The following is a 15,895-nucleotide window of genomic DNA, read 5'->3' on the forward strand; positions in this document are numbered from 1 at the left end:
ATACCTTCTAACCAGTTGTACAGTGACTGAATGTGGAAGGAAAATCCCAAGATATACAGAAATGTCTAGAAAACCTCCAGTAATTCCTAAGAAGTGCCCATCGTAACTGAGGCAGAGAGTGTAAGTGTGTGGAAAGAGAAAAAAGATGCAACACGAGGACAGTCTGTTGGACAGTAGCAGATTCTTAACTTTGTTTTAGGGGCTGAATCAGTGGACTGGGAAACATTTTAAGAAACATCTTTTATTCTTTATTTTAATCTGTGTTTTCTTCACCTCTTAAACATAATTGTTTCCCAGAGTGATCAGTCAAAAAATGTTCCTGTCTGTGGTCTAAAAATGCCCAGTTGCCCGCGTAATATAAGTAGATCCAACTGGTCACCATGTCTGAGTCAGAAAATTGTGGCCTACCTCTGAGTTGGTGGAGACTCCTTCTTCTTGTTGTCAGGCAATCCCAAAGAGCTGGTGATGCTTCATCCGGACCATTAAATCCAATTTGAAAATGAAGGTTTTCAACAACCATAATCCACCAAAGGAAACACATGTAGCTCTGATAATCCAGCATTGAATACGATGATATTTGTGCATCCTGAATTGTCCTTTATCCAAAAAATCCAGTGTTTCAGCTACCAAGGCAGACACACTACACAGCTCATACAGCAGGACTGAGGGGCTGCAGGGTGGACCTGCTCTGCATGGGCTCAGTGTGTTGGCATCAGCTTGGCTTCACAAAGACACTGATTGTCCACCTTGGGGGAGGCAGCTGCCCAGGAACAGAGGATAGGTTTCCAACTCCCAGCGGGAATCTGGACTATTTCTGCAAGAATTCAGGTCTCTATTTGAGGCCTGGGCACAGGAATGCTGACCTCTCCTGTTTCAGACACAGAGGAGGCTCTATCTGCAGAGAGGAAACCCCTCTGCAGGCAAGTGGGACTTCACACTGAGGGTAAACATCAGACGGATGCTGATGAGGTGAGGCCAGGTAAAAGCAGATAGATGGTGATGTACATAGAGAATGACCAGTATTTTAAAGTATTTTAAGGGGTCAGTTCACACAAATTACAAAAAAAAGAAAACATCAGATGTAGTGCTACTTAAAACTGTCACAATGTGTATTCTGGATTATTATTATAATGAAAAAGGTTATATAATCTATTTTAATGCCCTGAGCACAAGTAAAGTATGGTGTTTAACAACTTAGTTTTTTTGACATTTCAAAGTAGCATTTGGGTAGTGTTGCTATTTTCATAATCTTGTAGAGAGTCCTTTTTAGCCAGGGTGGCAGCATGGCTCTAGATGAGCCAGTAACATGTATTGCTAAGAAGTGGGTGCAAATTCATGTTCCCCAGAGGATGAATTGTAATATCTTTTGTGATTCCCTGACTTTTCATCCAGCCAAATACCTGCAAAACTAAATAGCATTCCCATCAGTCTCAGCTGTACTTTGTGTCTAGAGCTAATTAGCAAATGTTAGCATGCTGACATGCTAAACTAAGATGTGAATATGGTAAACACCATACCTGCTAACCATCAGCATGTTAGACTTGTTGTCGTGAGCAGGTCGCCATGGAGAGTTTTATTCAGCAGCTTGACTGCTTAGAGGAAAAAACAAACTACGTCGACAGGGGGAGCTCAAAGCAAAGCTGCAACCGTACACACCACCATCTTGGCATTGATGCGAAGTGCTGAATAGTCTGTGATAGGAGAGATCACAGACTGTTTTATGACACACGCCGCGCTGTGACGGCCGACTGTGTGTTGAGTGGATCAAAATGATCTCATCTCTCGTCACCTGCGCTGCGTCTCTGCTCTGTGCTGCAGGTAGTTTTAACCAACAGGCTTTATTTATTACTCCAGCAATAAAGCTCACATGGTTTGTTATTTGTTATGTGCAAGTAACTATAAAGGGAGTATTTGAAAATATCCTCACCTGTTAACTTTACTTCTATCTTCCAGGTGTAACATGGGCTACGGGAATCCAGCAGATCCCAGACTTACATGTACAGATGGGTCAGGCTGCTAAGATGGACTGCAGTCACAAGCTGCATGGCAGTTACTATCATATGTACTGGTTTCAGCAGTTACCAGGCGGTGGCATTAAGCTGATTGTCCACACGTTGCCTTACAAGCCACCAGACTTCGGAACCTTAGCCAGGGTAAATACTCAGCCAACAAGACTGTGAGTGAGAGCGGATCGCTCACAGTGAAAAATGTGGAACCAAGAGACCGCGGAGTGTATCTCTGTGCCGTCAGCTCATACAGTGATGCAGACACCTGTCAAGCTGCACCAAAACTACACACGGATGATTGGCACACTGCCTGAGTTTACTGTTTGAACATCCAAATTTAGACCAAACATGCACAAAAGCAGTAAAATGTATGACTATTTTTAGGTAATAAATCAAAATAAAAGTCGCCTAATTCTGCCTGCTGTGAAATAACCTCTTAATGAGTGATTACTATTTCTTTTATAATTTTCATTCTTTAATGGATGATAGACAGGAAAGCAGTCACAGAATACAGACCTCAACCAAGGCTGCTCAGTCTATATCTAAATCCTTTCTGGCAATATTAGGGATAGGATGCACAACAGTTAGATTCAAACCCACACCTATGGACAAAATACAACCAGTCCTCCAAATTCAACAACCATACAGGTTGTTTTTTTCAACCCTCTGTGTTGTGAAGATCAGGTTTAGAGGAGGAGCTGCCTCAGGAGAAGCAGGGAGGAGGAGGGGCTGGAGGAATCAGAGGTCATAAGAAGGATTGACTATAGGTGCGAACTCTTTTGTCCACCTGCAGCAGAACCCTGGGTTCTCCTGGTCACAGGTGTTCGACTGAGTGTAATGTGAGTTCTTTGTTGTTTAAACCTTGCAATATACAATTATTAGTTATGTTCAAGTTATATTGCTAGTTGCTTTATATCATGACTCTCTAAGCTTATATATTTTTAATGGAATTAATTCATGATTCATATTTTCTGTCTGGCGATAAAACGAGCAACCATTGTCAGCCATCTCTCTGTTCCCTGTATAAATGACCTAGAAAGACTGCATATAAACATGGAAAGATTGGAATTGTACTGCTACTTCTCCTGGTGTCTCACTGCGCCTGACCTCAAACCGACTGTGTTCACATTACCTGGAAACCAGCACCACCACCAGCATACCAGTAATATCAAACCTCATGAACACTCTGATACGACCCATAGGCGTGTCTCTTGAAATAGGGACTTTATGCAGCGACGGCTTTGGCATGATGTGATGATGTAGACTCTATGTTCAAACTTCTTACCGTTGCAGCCCAACTGTCGAATCACTATGCACATATGAATGTAGCTGAACTTTTTTTAATACCATATATACATAAAAAAACAAACAAATGTATTTTAAATGTTATCTCCCGAAATGAATGTGATCACAGTGAGGGGCCACAGCTGATGATTTGAATGTGGTGGAGGTGGAGTTCAGCTCTGGCCACGTTTATTACGCCTCTTTGCCCCGGCTCCCTCCTCAGACGTCAGGCAGCTCTGCAGAGGCACCAGCTGATGAGATAAAACTGTAGAGAAGACAAAGTAAAGATGATCTGCTTTCTCTTTTTCTCTTGCCTTGCAGGTAATGACAAAGACCTTCTGTTGAAGATGTGAATTCTTTCTCTCATCCATCACAAAATGAAAAATAAATGTTTTTCTGTATTCAGGTGGCTGTCTGAGTGTTGAGGTCCATCAGACTCCCCCTGCTCTAATCCGAAGCCTCGGGGACAAAGTGCAGCTCGTCTGCACCCATGGACAAACTGACTACAGGGTGATGCTGTGGTACCAGCAGCCACCTGGACAGACAGATATGAAACTCATTGGATATTTAAACTACTATGAAGTGAAAATGGAAAAGCCATATGAACAGCACTTTAGCATCCATGGAGATCTGAGTAAGAATGACGCAAAAAATGTTTCTCTCATATTCAGTCTGACTGGAGATGAGGACAGTGCAGCGTATTACTGTGCAGCGAGGTATGCACATTAACACAAAGTGTCTCTGCTTGCTACAAAAACTCGACACTATCTTTCAGCAGTGGTGGTTTCTTAAATAACATGACACAGCAGACACCTGTTTTGGTGGTTGTAATTTCATTTGATATCCTGTCACTATTGGCTAATGCTATTCTGTTCTGTGGGTTTAAATATTGTGAGTGCAATGTGTGAATCTGAGTCCCTATTTCAAGAGTGATAATGCCATATATGTTAACTATAACGGCATTCAGAAGATATAAGTTTATAACATATATGAAATACCCATAGTAAAATTTGCATTAAATTATGTGACATGTTTACAATATAAGCATATATACATAAACATGGATACCTGAATGGCTAGAAATATGTGAATATATATAAATTGTTCAAATTTCAAATAGGTTTTATATCTTTTTTTTTTACATATTCATTTTATGTGTACATATATTTCCTATATGGAAATTCAGTATATGTACATATATTACATTTGTGTATGGGAAGGTCCATGTAAAGACTCAAGTGGAGCAGGAACACATTTTTCTCTTTGACCAACAAGCATGTGAACAACAGTTTCTGACACAACTTCACCTGCTACTAAAGTGCGTGGAGAAGGGGAAAAAAGTCAAAAGAGGTCAAATCTCCAGCACTTGTAGCATACAAAATAACTTTATTGCTAGACCACACTTACGTGCTGCAAGGGAGGTAGCCTACACCACATGAGTGAACACATCTTTTCATCATGTGATGCCTGCACCATCTCACTTCCTCTCCTGCTTCAGACACATACGGTGAAGAGTTCTTGTCCCTCAGCAGAAGCCATGCTCAACATGAAAACTGTTTTGATTGCAGTTATAATTCCACTGTTCTGGGTCGAAGGTACATCGAGTGATTCATTGTTGCTTCAACACTAAATTTGACCATGTGACTTCTGCTGGATTAACATTCTTCGTTGTCTGTTCCTTCCTGCAGGAATATCACCAAATAAACATGTTCATCAGACTCCAGCTGATCTGATCGGCAACATCAACGATGAAGTCAAACTGACCTGCAAACACAATATCGACAGCTATTACACTGTTCTGTGGTTTCATCGCCCTGGAGGAGACACTTCTTTAAAGCTAGTGGGTTTTTCAGCTCATACAAGTGTTCACATTGTTGAAGACCCCTATCAGCATAGCTTCAATGTCAGTGGAAATGGTAACAGCGAGGCATTCCTTCATCTCCTCAAACTGCGACATCCCAGAGACAGCGGGCATTATTTCTGTGCAGCCTCGCACTGTGATAGAAAAGCCCCAAATTTTGCTACAAAAACCCGAATTTTTACCCTGCACACCTGCAGCAAACCACATGAACGCAGAGTCAATTCAACAGTGGGAGGAGCTGAAGAGGAAATAGACATGAAAACACAACGAGACAGACAGAGTTGATAGAAGATCAACTGACTGCTACTACTGTCTTCATATCCAAACAAGTTCGTCAGAGTTTACAGCCGATTCTTCACATTCAACATGATCTGGCTTCATCTCATCATACACATTATCATCTGTATGAAAGGTATTCAGAAATCCACCTTGTCCTTTATAATCTTGATTTAGCCCTGGACGAAGAAAGTGGAATATTTGACACTTATTGATCACCTTAATTGGTACCACTTTCTACCTACAATAGAGGGATTATAAGGTATAACTAATGGCTTTATTTATCACATTTATTTATTTGTTTGTTTATTAGTGGTTTATAGATTAGCTTTCGGGTTGCTAGCAAGACACTTACTTTGTCTTTTTTAACTAGCTCCTCTACTGGACTGTCTGATCTTTTACCATCTGGGAAATAATTAATCATTTCATTAAGAAATTTTTCAAATTGCTTCACTCATTTCACATTTTGTTTTATTGCTAGCTTGGTCACTCAAGGAGTCGTCCCAAAGACACTCCTGCGTTGTCTTGGCTGTGTGCTTAAGAAACATGTAATAAAGTCCTCTCTTCATCTCTCTACAGGAGTTTCCCTCAGTAAAGAAATGCAAGTGCTTCAGACTCCAGCTGAACTGCTGAGGCCGCTGAATGATTCAGTCAAATTAGAGTGCACATACAAAAACCCAGACTTTAACACTTTTCTTTGGTATCAGCGTTCAAAGGGAGAAACTGCCCTGAAGCTCATTGGCTACATTTATTACAAAACTCAATTTATTGAACCGTCGTTTAGAGGCCACTTTAATATGAGCGTTGACAGAGGGAACACGGTGTATCTCCACATCCAAAGCCTGAAACACCCTGAACACAGCGCAGAGTACTTTGCTGCAGCGCGTTCAGCACCATGATGAAAATAGCTCCTCTCTTTTACAAAAACCATGATGATCCGTTAGATATTAACACACCAGCGTGAAACCACAGTCACAAAGCATCTATCCTTTAACAGAATGTCAGTTTTACAGAACTGTGTATATTTAGTGAAGAGGAGAGAATCATAATGATATCATTAAAGATGATGAGAGTCGCTTCATGTTTGGGAAGCTAAAACAAGATGATTTTCATCATTGAAATGACTCAGCTGCTTGTCTACATATTAAAATAAAATCAATACATTGATCTCTCATCTAACAAAAAATGTAATGACGGTAGCCTACTCTGTTTTTAATCTTTCATACATTCTTCTTATCTTTCTGTTACTTCATTAATTTGTGAAATGAGAAAACCTAAAATAAAATATATGAAGCCTGAGACTTTAAAAAAAAGAAAGTTGCATGTTAGAAAGTTTTGGGACACAATGTTGATAAATGGCTCTGTCATAACATTTTGCTGCACCTTTATTTAAAGTATATACAATAAACATCTGATCACAAAAGAAGTAGTTTGTTTTTGGCTAATGATGTCACCAAGTGCCGGCAGTGAGAAAAAAATGGACTGAAAAGACACAAGATTCAGCGGGACCATATTTGACCCAATCAGAATTAAGCCAGATAATTCACTAATTATAACAAAGAATAAAGAATGAATCCATCACAGATTATATTCAGCCAACAGATGGAGGCAGAGCACATGGCGTCGAGGACGAATTAGCACCTCCCCAATACAAAAATACACACTATTATTCACTCAGAGCAAAACCATGTTCTTCAGACAGCAGAACAAGACAATGTCTTTGTTCATGTACACATTTTGTTTTCTCTTCATCTGGTTTCCAGGTAAGATCTTAAATCTGAACAGATTCTTTAAAGTATCGGATATAAACCTTTTCTCCTTATCTGCTCTATTTTATCTAAATTGCCCACAGGTCAGGTCAACAGCATCACGTTACATCAAAGTCTTCCTCAGATAGTGGAAGAGGGTGCTGAGGTCCACATCGGCTGCAGCCATAATGACAGCGACCTCCCGATAATGCTGTGGTACCAGCAAAGAGAGGACAGTCAGTCTATGACCCTCATTGTGTTTGGATATGCAACAGAAGTCCCAAATTACGAAGGAAAGTTCAAGGAGCAGTTTGAGCTGAGAAAAGAAAGCGCAGTGAAAGGAGATCTGATCATTCGCAGAGCAAACCTGTTCCACTCGGCTGTGTATCTGTGCGCTGCCAGGGCACAGTGATGCAGTGTAATGACACTCCCTCACAAAAAACCCCTCAGTGTGTTTTTCCTTCAGCTGTCATGACTGAGGATGTGCAGCTGAAAAGCAGGAGTCTCAGTCTGATTAGATGAAGCTGTGTTTCTCCAGGGATCTGACTTTTTCTTCTTTTCTTGTTTACACATGTTTCTTTAAAATGAACAAAGATCAAAGAAATTAATAGTCACACAGCAATATTTAAAAATGTTTTAAAATGTAAAGAATGTATCACCCATATGTTGAATTTCAATCCACAGATCAAGTCAAGACTGTGACATTTCAGCCATCTCAGCCCAGAGTGGAAAGGGTAATTTAGTTTCTGTGTGATGCTCTGGTACCAGTAAATAGAGAAGGAACTGATGGGATACAGCTATGATGTCAAACCACCTGACTGTGAGAAGCAGTTTACACATCACATGGAAAATTAAAATGTCCAAAAGCAGGGTGCAATATCTGCACAGGTAATTGTAAACAACACAAAATACTTCTAGTTTACCTGAACCCAACCTAAACATCCCACCATACACTCACCCATAACTTGGTTTCCCCTCTCCTGAAGGAATCTGAACTATAATACAGATTTTAGTGTGTAAGTTGGTTTCCGGATGCTGTTTGACTTGAGGAAAAAATATTGTTAGAGCTTTTTTCTATTTGATGGAGTCTGAATGATTTGTTAAAAAGAAACAAATTCATAAAGTAACAAAACTGCTTCCCTCTCAGTTCCCTGATGTTTCTGCAGAACCACAGAGCTGATCAGACAGATAAGTCCACAGGTGTTATTATAGAAGTTGTCAGTCCCTACAAACTGCTCTAGATGATCTTTTATTTAGCTCTTAGGCTTTAATTATTTTTGCTGCCTAAGAAGATAAAACTAATTTCTTTCTGTAATTGGAGGGAAAGAACAAGTTTAAGAGTTAATCATATACTGACCTCTACAGGGTACATTTGGCATTACATATTAAAAAAATTATAATGTTGTAGTAAGCTTTGACTTACATTAGATAATCAATATACCAAAGTGTAATGAAAAAACAGCCATTATGTGAGTTAAACATACTAAAAACTGTTAAATATTCCTATGTAAGAGTAAAACATTATAGCATAGCATATCATTGCATGACTGCAATGATAATAGTAATATAATAACTACGTGCATTTATGTTATGAGTAAGGCATATTTAGTCAGCATTATTACATCATTCATTAATAATGTTGTACTTATCTTATGATATCGTATATGCTTGATGTGATAACATGATCTTATGTAATTTATTGTAAGAATTATCATTACATTTCAGGAGTCCATAGAAGAAATAGGAAATAAGACATACATACATACCTAAGACGATAAATGATAAACGTCTAATTCGGCCTGAATGTTGTGTTGGAGGAAAGCATGTAGTGTTCGAAATTGAGAGAAGTTAATCTTTTGGAGAGCATGAATATGTTTAATATACATCTTGGCAATCTCCCTGACTAAACTGGTGTAACCCCTTGGGTTATTTTCTTCATAAACCCTAGGATATTGTCCTTTATATTCAATTTGCACTGTTATGTAATATTCTATAATATGTTATACAGTGTTTAAATGTGCGTATCCATTTACATGGGGAGTAGTGTAAATTACCACGACATTGAATGTAACATTTAAAGTTTGTTTGTAAAGTACACTCGTCTTCACGTTGTGAAAAGAGTGAGAAAACCTAACTGTTTATTTTATTCTCACATACTAAAGTGCTAGGTTGTATCCTACCTTTCTATTGGTCAGTTGTAAAGCAACGTCAAGTTCCTTGGTTACTGATTGGTCAGGGTACGGGCGTACAGCAAGCGGCGGGACGTATGTGTGCGTGAGAGCAGTTGACTAGAAACAGCTGCCTCTTTGACGCTTGGCTAAAGAGCGGAGAGGAAAGGCTAACAGTTAAATCTATCAAAGAGGTGTTACGGTTGTCAGTGTGCTTCAGAGTATAGTATGGACATTACGAAGCTCAGCGAGTTAAAGCAAACTTTTTGATTAACTACCGCGTTTTCAGTTTGTCGAAATAAGTGTGTGTTTGGTCTGAGTTAGGAGCGGCTAAGCTAGCGCGCACGTTCAGCTTGAGTGCTAACCGCTCGCTAGCACGTCAGTGGATATCATCAGCCCGACATTGAGCGACAGGAGACCAGATAGCGAACTGGGTGACCAGGTAAAACCCAGGTGTTCCTCTGGCTACGAGGGGGGAGAGAACATCTTCATCCACGGTCAAGAACTGGATACTCGCTTTCTTAAGACAGAGGTAAACTGGAGAGGGGTGAGTAACCCTGTTATGAAGCGCGGCCACAGTCAGGGGCCTTCATCTTTAAGGAGGCCCAACGCACACCAGCCGAGAACAAGCCTGCACTGGGAGGCTTAATTTTATTTCACTGCCATCTTTTTGTTTTTTGTCACAATGTTGGCCCCCAAATATTGAATGTGTTGTTTTATGGTTTGAATGTTTCATTATGTAGTTAAAGGTACCTGTAGAATTACTAAAAGTTAAAGGAGTCAAAGAGCAATTATGGAGTAATAGAATAATTAAAGGAAAGATTGTTTTAGGTTAGTCACTGTATCTTATAACTGAGAGGATAAAGAGGTGTGACCAGGAAAGACGTCACTTCCTCTGTGCAGCTACTCCTTCTTGCTTCTTGTTTTGGCCTCACAGAAAAAGCATCAGTCAGGCTGCATGGAGCTCACCTCAGCCATCAGTCAGCCCAACCCGAACAGCCCTCTGACAGACAGATGGAGAAAGATGGAGGCTGAGATATGAAGAGGCCGGGCAAGGGGAACGAGGGCTAAGAGAAGTCTTAGAAGGTTTTTGTGTGGTGCTTTTTCACTGTGGGGACAGGGGGGGCACAGTGATACAATCAAATGGAGCCGCTGTACAAAAACCTCCTGTGTTTAAAATGCTTAGTTTGGAGCACAAAAGTCAACTGTGACAATTGGCAAAACATAGAAACATAAGTGTTCTAAAAAGTGAAGGATGCCTCACTGTTCTGGCACTGGACAAACCTAAATTTGCTTGGAAAAAAATAAAATCCAACCCACCCTTTGGGCTTTATCCACTCATTGTAATAAAAAACAGCAAACCAGGACATTCTGGACATTTTCTATGCTGAAACTACAGTAATGTCATGAGCCATTTTCCAAGAACCAGTTTTACCAGTTTTTGATAGAGGATGCAATCAATGTGACACTGGGGCTGAAGCTTACTTTGGAAGTGGAACTAAACTGACTGTTCAAGGTAAGTCTGAGCGTCATCATGACCAATATTAACCTTATCAGGTTGTGACCACTTTAGATGAATGTTTTCAGTCTAATATTGCATTGTGAGATTTTGGGAATGTCTAGAGATTCTCACAGAACAAAGCAAATGTGTAAAGATGATTTGGTGATAGAGATTCATGCTCAGTACTTCTATGTTCTTTCTAAGTTTTAGGTAGATGTAGGTAAATAAAGGTTGAATTATTGTAATAAGAACTGTCCATACTTGCTGCTCTGTAGTTCTCGTTCAGCTCGATGCTTTTTGATATCACTCTTGCACTGTGCCTACTATGAAGCCTATTTTGGGCCTGGCACAAAACTGACTGTTCTTGGTGAGTAACGTCAAATTTTCATTTAATGAATTAATGCATGAAGCAAAATATTATATATGCGAGTCTCGCAGTCTGTTTCACTCATTGTTGAGACAAAGAAATTTTTTGTTCAGCAGTGTTGCTTTTAGGAATTAGAGGAAAGTGGTAGAATAAGGAATAAACTGGAAGTATTAAAGATATAAGGTAAAAGCATAAACTGCATCTATAGGCTGATTTGAGCCCAGTTAACTGCTTTTGGTATTTACGAAGCTCACTTTGGTGGAGGAACAAGATTAACTGTTTTAGGTAAGAAATCAACTCTAATTCAATTAAAATATATAACACTAATTTTGTTCATATTTAATCTGCCTTAAAGAAACTGATGAATAATGTAACTGCTATCAAAATTAATTAAATCATCATAAAACGTAAGTGATCTTTAGCAGAGAGTGGCTTGAGTAGTAAAGTGACGCAGCTGGATAAACTACAGAAAGAAGCCGTAGGAAGAGTTTTGTGACAGTCTCAGAGGTCTGTGTTCATTCACTGAAGCTTACTTTGGAGCTGGGACTAAACTGACCGTCTTGGGTAAGAACTAATCAGTCATCTGTCACAGTTTGTTAATGTGAGAGAATAAGCAATACTTGGACTCTGCTTTTAGGTGATTTTAATTAGCAGCAGTAAATGCAGGCTAGTATTCTCCCTTCCAACAGCCTTATATGGCCAGGGTTAGTTTTGTTTCAGTTGATCAGTCGGTCTTAACCTGCTCCCCATCAAACTGCTGCAGTTATAAAATAATTGGCTCTTGATGTTTAGTTTTGTTATCAAGCCTGAATTTGGACACACTTCCAAATGTTTCCAAATTGGAATTCCAAATGTTTTGTTTTTTTCCATTTAAAAAAAGAAGAAAGAAAAAAAAGACAATGTACAGCTGTTGCTGTGCTGAAAGCTTGAACAGTTTGTACTATAGCAGTGAATCAGTGTGGGCAACTACAACCCTGCTGACTTTGGTAGTGGCACCAAATTAACAGTCTTAGGTAAGAAAATAATATTACATGCAATAATTAATCTTTGAATTTAAAGATTCTGATGTAAAATTTTCTTTGTAAAATTTAGGCCTGTTGAAAAGTTATAATTTGAATGCAATTATGAAGATGAGCTGTAATTTTGTAGTTAAATCCAGTGCTATGAATTTGAAAGTTGGAGGATGTCTCTTTCTAGTCAGATAAAGAAGAAATTAAATAAATCAAACACAAAGCAACTTCATTTATTAATACTTAAAGAAGAATTTATTGTAGGAACCAGGTTAACAGTTCTTGGTAAGATGATAACAGGTTTAAAGAAAATCTGTGATAATAGCTGTGAATGTGGACAGTGTTTGCATGTGGCTTTTATATGTTGCACGAGAATACTCATGGTTCATGTTTAAATTTCGTTGAGTCACAATATTTCCATGAATACAATCAACAGCTTTAAAGAAACTGTTTTGACTTTTTATTAGAAGAGCAGATTGATCTGCTCTCAGGTCCGTACTGTAAATATGTAGCTACATCCAGGACCTAGTATCTTACAACAAAGATGGAAAACTGGGGAAATGGCTAAAAACAACTTAAAAAAGTAGAAAAAAATCTTTATCATCTTGTGAGTCAGAAATCCCATTGGAAATCTGCCGATTTAACTTATCATAAAAACAGGCTCTCTTCTGTAAGGAGCATATTATATTTATTCATGAAAAGAGTTTAGTCAGAATTTAAAGTAGAAATCTTCTGATGGAACTCATGGATTCTTTTTTTTATATATACAAATAAATAAACTTAATACTGAAAAATCCATGTAAGAACTGAAAAGTGTCTTTTTAACTAAACTCCAAACCAACATTGGCTTTTTGCTGATTTAACACTCACACGTTTCCTCTGAGTATAATTTAATAAAGTGGAAATGTCTATATTAGTCATTCAGAAAATATCTTTAAATGCTGAAATCTTTATTTCTTAATCTGAATTTTTTTTATTGTGGTTGGAATAACATGCTGTCATTAATTGTTCAATTAACTCTAAGAAAAATCAAAGTGGCCAAGAATTATTTTGGCTGGTAAACCCCCTTGTGTAATTTTAACACTTTCAATAGAACGTATTAATGAGCAAACTTTAGAGGTACTGTAGGTGTATTTTGTTATCTTTGCATACAGCCAGGCTTGGTGCTTCAAGCCTTTTTGCTAAACTAAGTTTACTAGCTAGCTACACATTTACTGTACAGACATTAGAGTGGTTTCAATCTTCTCCTCTAACTCTCGGCAAGAAGGCAAATAAACGTATTTCCCAAAATGTCTGACTATTCTAATAACTTGCTTCCCGCTTTGTCCCCACAGAACCGAACCTTCCTCCCAAACAGCCAACAGTGAAAGTGCTGAAACCTTCAGTGAGAGAGTGTCAGAACTGGAAAGATAATAAGCAATACAAGACCCTGGTCTGTGTGGCGTCTGATTTCTACCCGGACCATGTGAGTGTGTTCTGGCAGATTGATGGGGGAAATGTCACACGTGGCGTGGCGACCGACAGCTCTGCCCGGCGGGATGGTAAATACTATCGCATCACCAGCAGGCTGATGGTCCCACTCATACAGTGGTATACACCAGAGAAGAACTTCTCCTGCACCGTCAGCTTCTTCAATGGGAACAAAACTACGTACAGTTCAAACTGGGTCAGAGGCATTGAGGGTATGTTCATTTACAACTAAGAATCTAAACATGTTGTTAATGACATGAATTATAACTGCACTGATTAAACCTTTATCTCCTTTCTTCTCCTGTCAGCACCGGGAGGAGGTAAATATAGTTTTGTGTGAACATTTACAGCTCGGAGTATGAACACTGCTGAAACACGCCACTGACTGAACTGTCACTGTTTTTTGCAGGGAGATATTTGAGGATCACGCAAAACGCCAAACTGTCCTACGCTGTTTTGATTGTGAAGAGCAGCTTCTTTGGAGTCTTTGTGGTGCTGCTGCTCTATAAGCTTAAGGTTGGTCCACCATCATACTGTGTGCAGGCTACATGAGTCATTGTTCATTTCCACAATAGTAAAGTCGAGAACTGGTGCTGGGTTTGTGCTCAGGCTTTTAAAAAGATAATGTCTCCAATAGAAAGTGTTGTATTTGTCATAGTAAATGGTCCTGTATGTTTTGAATTAAAGAGCTTGTGGCCAGTGTAGGTTAAGCGGTATATATAAGTGGTGTTTCTTCACTCATATATGTTACCTGTTGATTCAGGCAGCAATTCAATCACCATTACAAAGTAATAGGGATAACAAATTTTGAACGTGTAAATGTTTGGTTTACCTACCTTTTATATTTGCTCCCATGCACTTTTCGTGTTTTTTTAGCCTGTTTCTCCCAATAATATGAGGGGGGCAAATCATATTCAAGGTTTTTTAAGTTTAAGCCAAAGCATTAAAGATATCACTGAAAACCATTAGGGGTGATTAGATCATTTACCAAGTCCATGAATTGTTCATATTTTTGTCAGCACTTCCCAGCAGTTATTAGCAATAATTGCTAATATCATCATGAATTAATCATCAAATATGACCTGGGTCCGGATAAGTAGCACAAATTGGATTAATGATGATTAATGAGTGAATTTAATCAGTGTTTTTCCCGTCAACATTAAATTTAGATTTGTGTCATATTGGAAGTGCTATGGTAATGCTGCAGGTCTGACCTGGCCACCCACATACCAAAATAAATCCATATGCCTGCTTCTACGACTGGAATCATATACCAACATGACTGTAAGATGTTACTGCTACATCTGGACCAATTCTGGTGCACATACATAAAATCATCTGTCAGCCAATAGCAGAGGATGACAGCTGGAATCTACTCAGATGTGGAAATATGTTGTGCCAGAAAAGTGACTTGGACTTAGTGACATGATCAAAATGTAATATTGCCATCACATTCATATCAACTAACATGATGTTTTGTGATATGAAAATGTGTCCTTCTCTGTCTGCTGCGCAGGGCTCATCTGGAAAACAGAACGACTGAGAGCCGAGCTGAACGATGAGCTGATTCTCCAGTTTTCTGTAAAACAATTTTAAAAGCGTGTATGTTGAAGTGCATTTGCTTTCAATCAGCCAATCACATTCTGCACAAATGAGAGCAACTTGCTTGACTTAAAACCCTGTGAATCATTTAATATCCAATGTTGATTGATACTTAATGATGCCTTGTTTGTGTAAGAGCTTGTGAACTGCTTTATGCTGAATTTTCTTCTCAATAAAGGATTTCAGAAGAGATATGGCATCATTATTTATTTTATTTCTGAAGCTAACACGATATCCTGCATTCAGAACGACCTGCAACACATGTAAGCTCCACCTGTGAGATGCTTGCCACTCGGTTGTTATTTTATGGAGGCATGGTTTTGTTTCCATACAGACACATATGCCCACATATCTGAGTCTACTTGACAGACATTACAGACTCGGTGGAAGTATTTTTAGTTGCTTCCATTTCTGTCGGTTTTGTGAGAAACTCATGTATGTTTCCATTCACTGCACTGAGCCCCAGCCCTGCAAACTGGGTCATTTAAGGGATCAAAACAGGAAAAGTGTCTCTGATTAGATCTAAACACTAAAATAAATCTACAACTGTAAAATATTTTTACATTTATCTCCTTTAGATTCAAGTCAGATCTAGTTTTTCC

The 15,895-nt window shown here is 38.9% G+C and overlaps 1 protein-coding gene across 1 annotated transcript; it reads left to right on the plus strand.

Moving 5' to 3' along the window:
- Positions 1-7,099: 7,099 nt before the first annotated feature.
- Positions 7,100-15,485, plus strand: LOC111662437 (M1-specific T cell receptor beta chain-like). The gene is made up of 7 exons (XM_087176621.1): positions 7,100-7,190; positions 7,280-7,583; positions 11,075-11,211; positions 13,556-13,903; positions 14,000-14,011; positions 14,101-14,207; positions 15,208-15,485. Exons 1-7 carry the CDS (start codon positions 7,115-7,117, stop codon positions 15,232-15,234), a joined length of 1,011 nt encoding a protein of 336 aa, XP_087032747.1. The 5' UTR covers positions 7,100-7,114; the 3' UTR covers positions 15,235-15,485.
- Positions 15,486-15,895: the final 410 nt, after the last annotated feature.

The sequence above is a fragment of the Seriola lalandi genome, unplaced genomic scaffold, assembly GCF_002814215.2.
Source record: "Seriola lalandi dorsalis isolate HSWRI2012SDOR001 ecotype SW California unplaced genomic scaffold, Sedor1 jcf7180002054563, whole genome shotgun sequence".
Classification (NCBI taxonomy): domain Eukaryota; kingdom Metazoa; phylum Chordata; class Actinopteri; order Carangiformes; family Carangidae; genus Seriola; species Seriola lalandi.

Excerpts from the sequence above, each read along its gene's own strand:
- LOC111662437 (XM_087176621.1), top strand. The coding sequence starts at position 7,115 with ATGTTCTTCAGACAGCAGAACAAGACAATGTCTTTGTTCATGTACACA. Across the intron at positions 7,191-7,279 it reads TCTCTTCATCTGGTTTCCAG|GTCAGGTCAACAGCATCACG; the intron begins GTAAGATCTTAA and ends AATTGCCCACAG. Across the intron at positions 11,212-13,555 it reads CACAAAACTGACTGTTCTTG|AACCGAACCTTCCTCCCAAA; the intron begins GTGAGTAACGTC and ends TTGTCCCCACAG.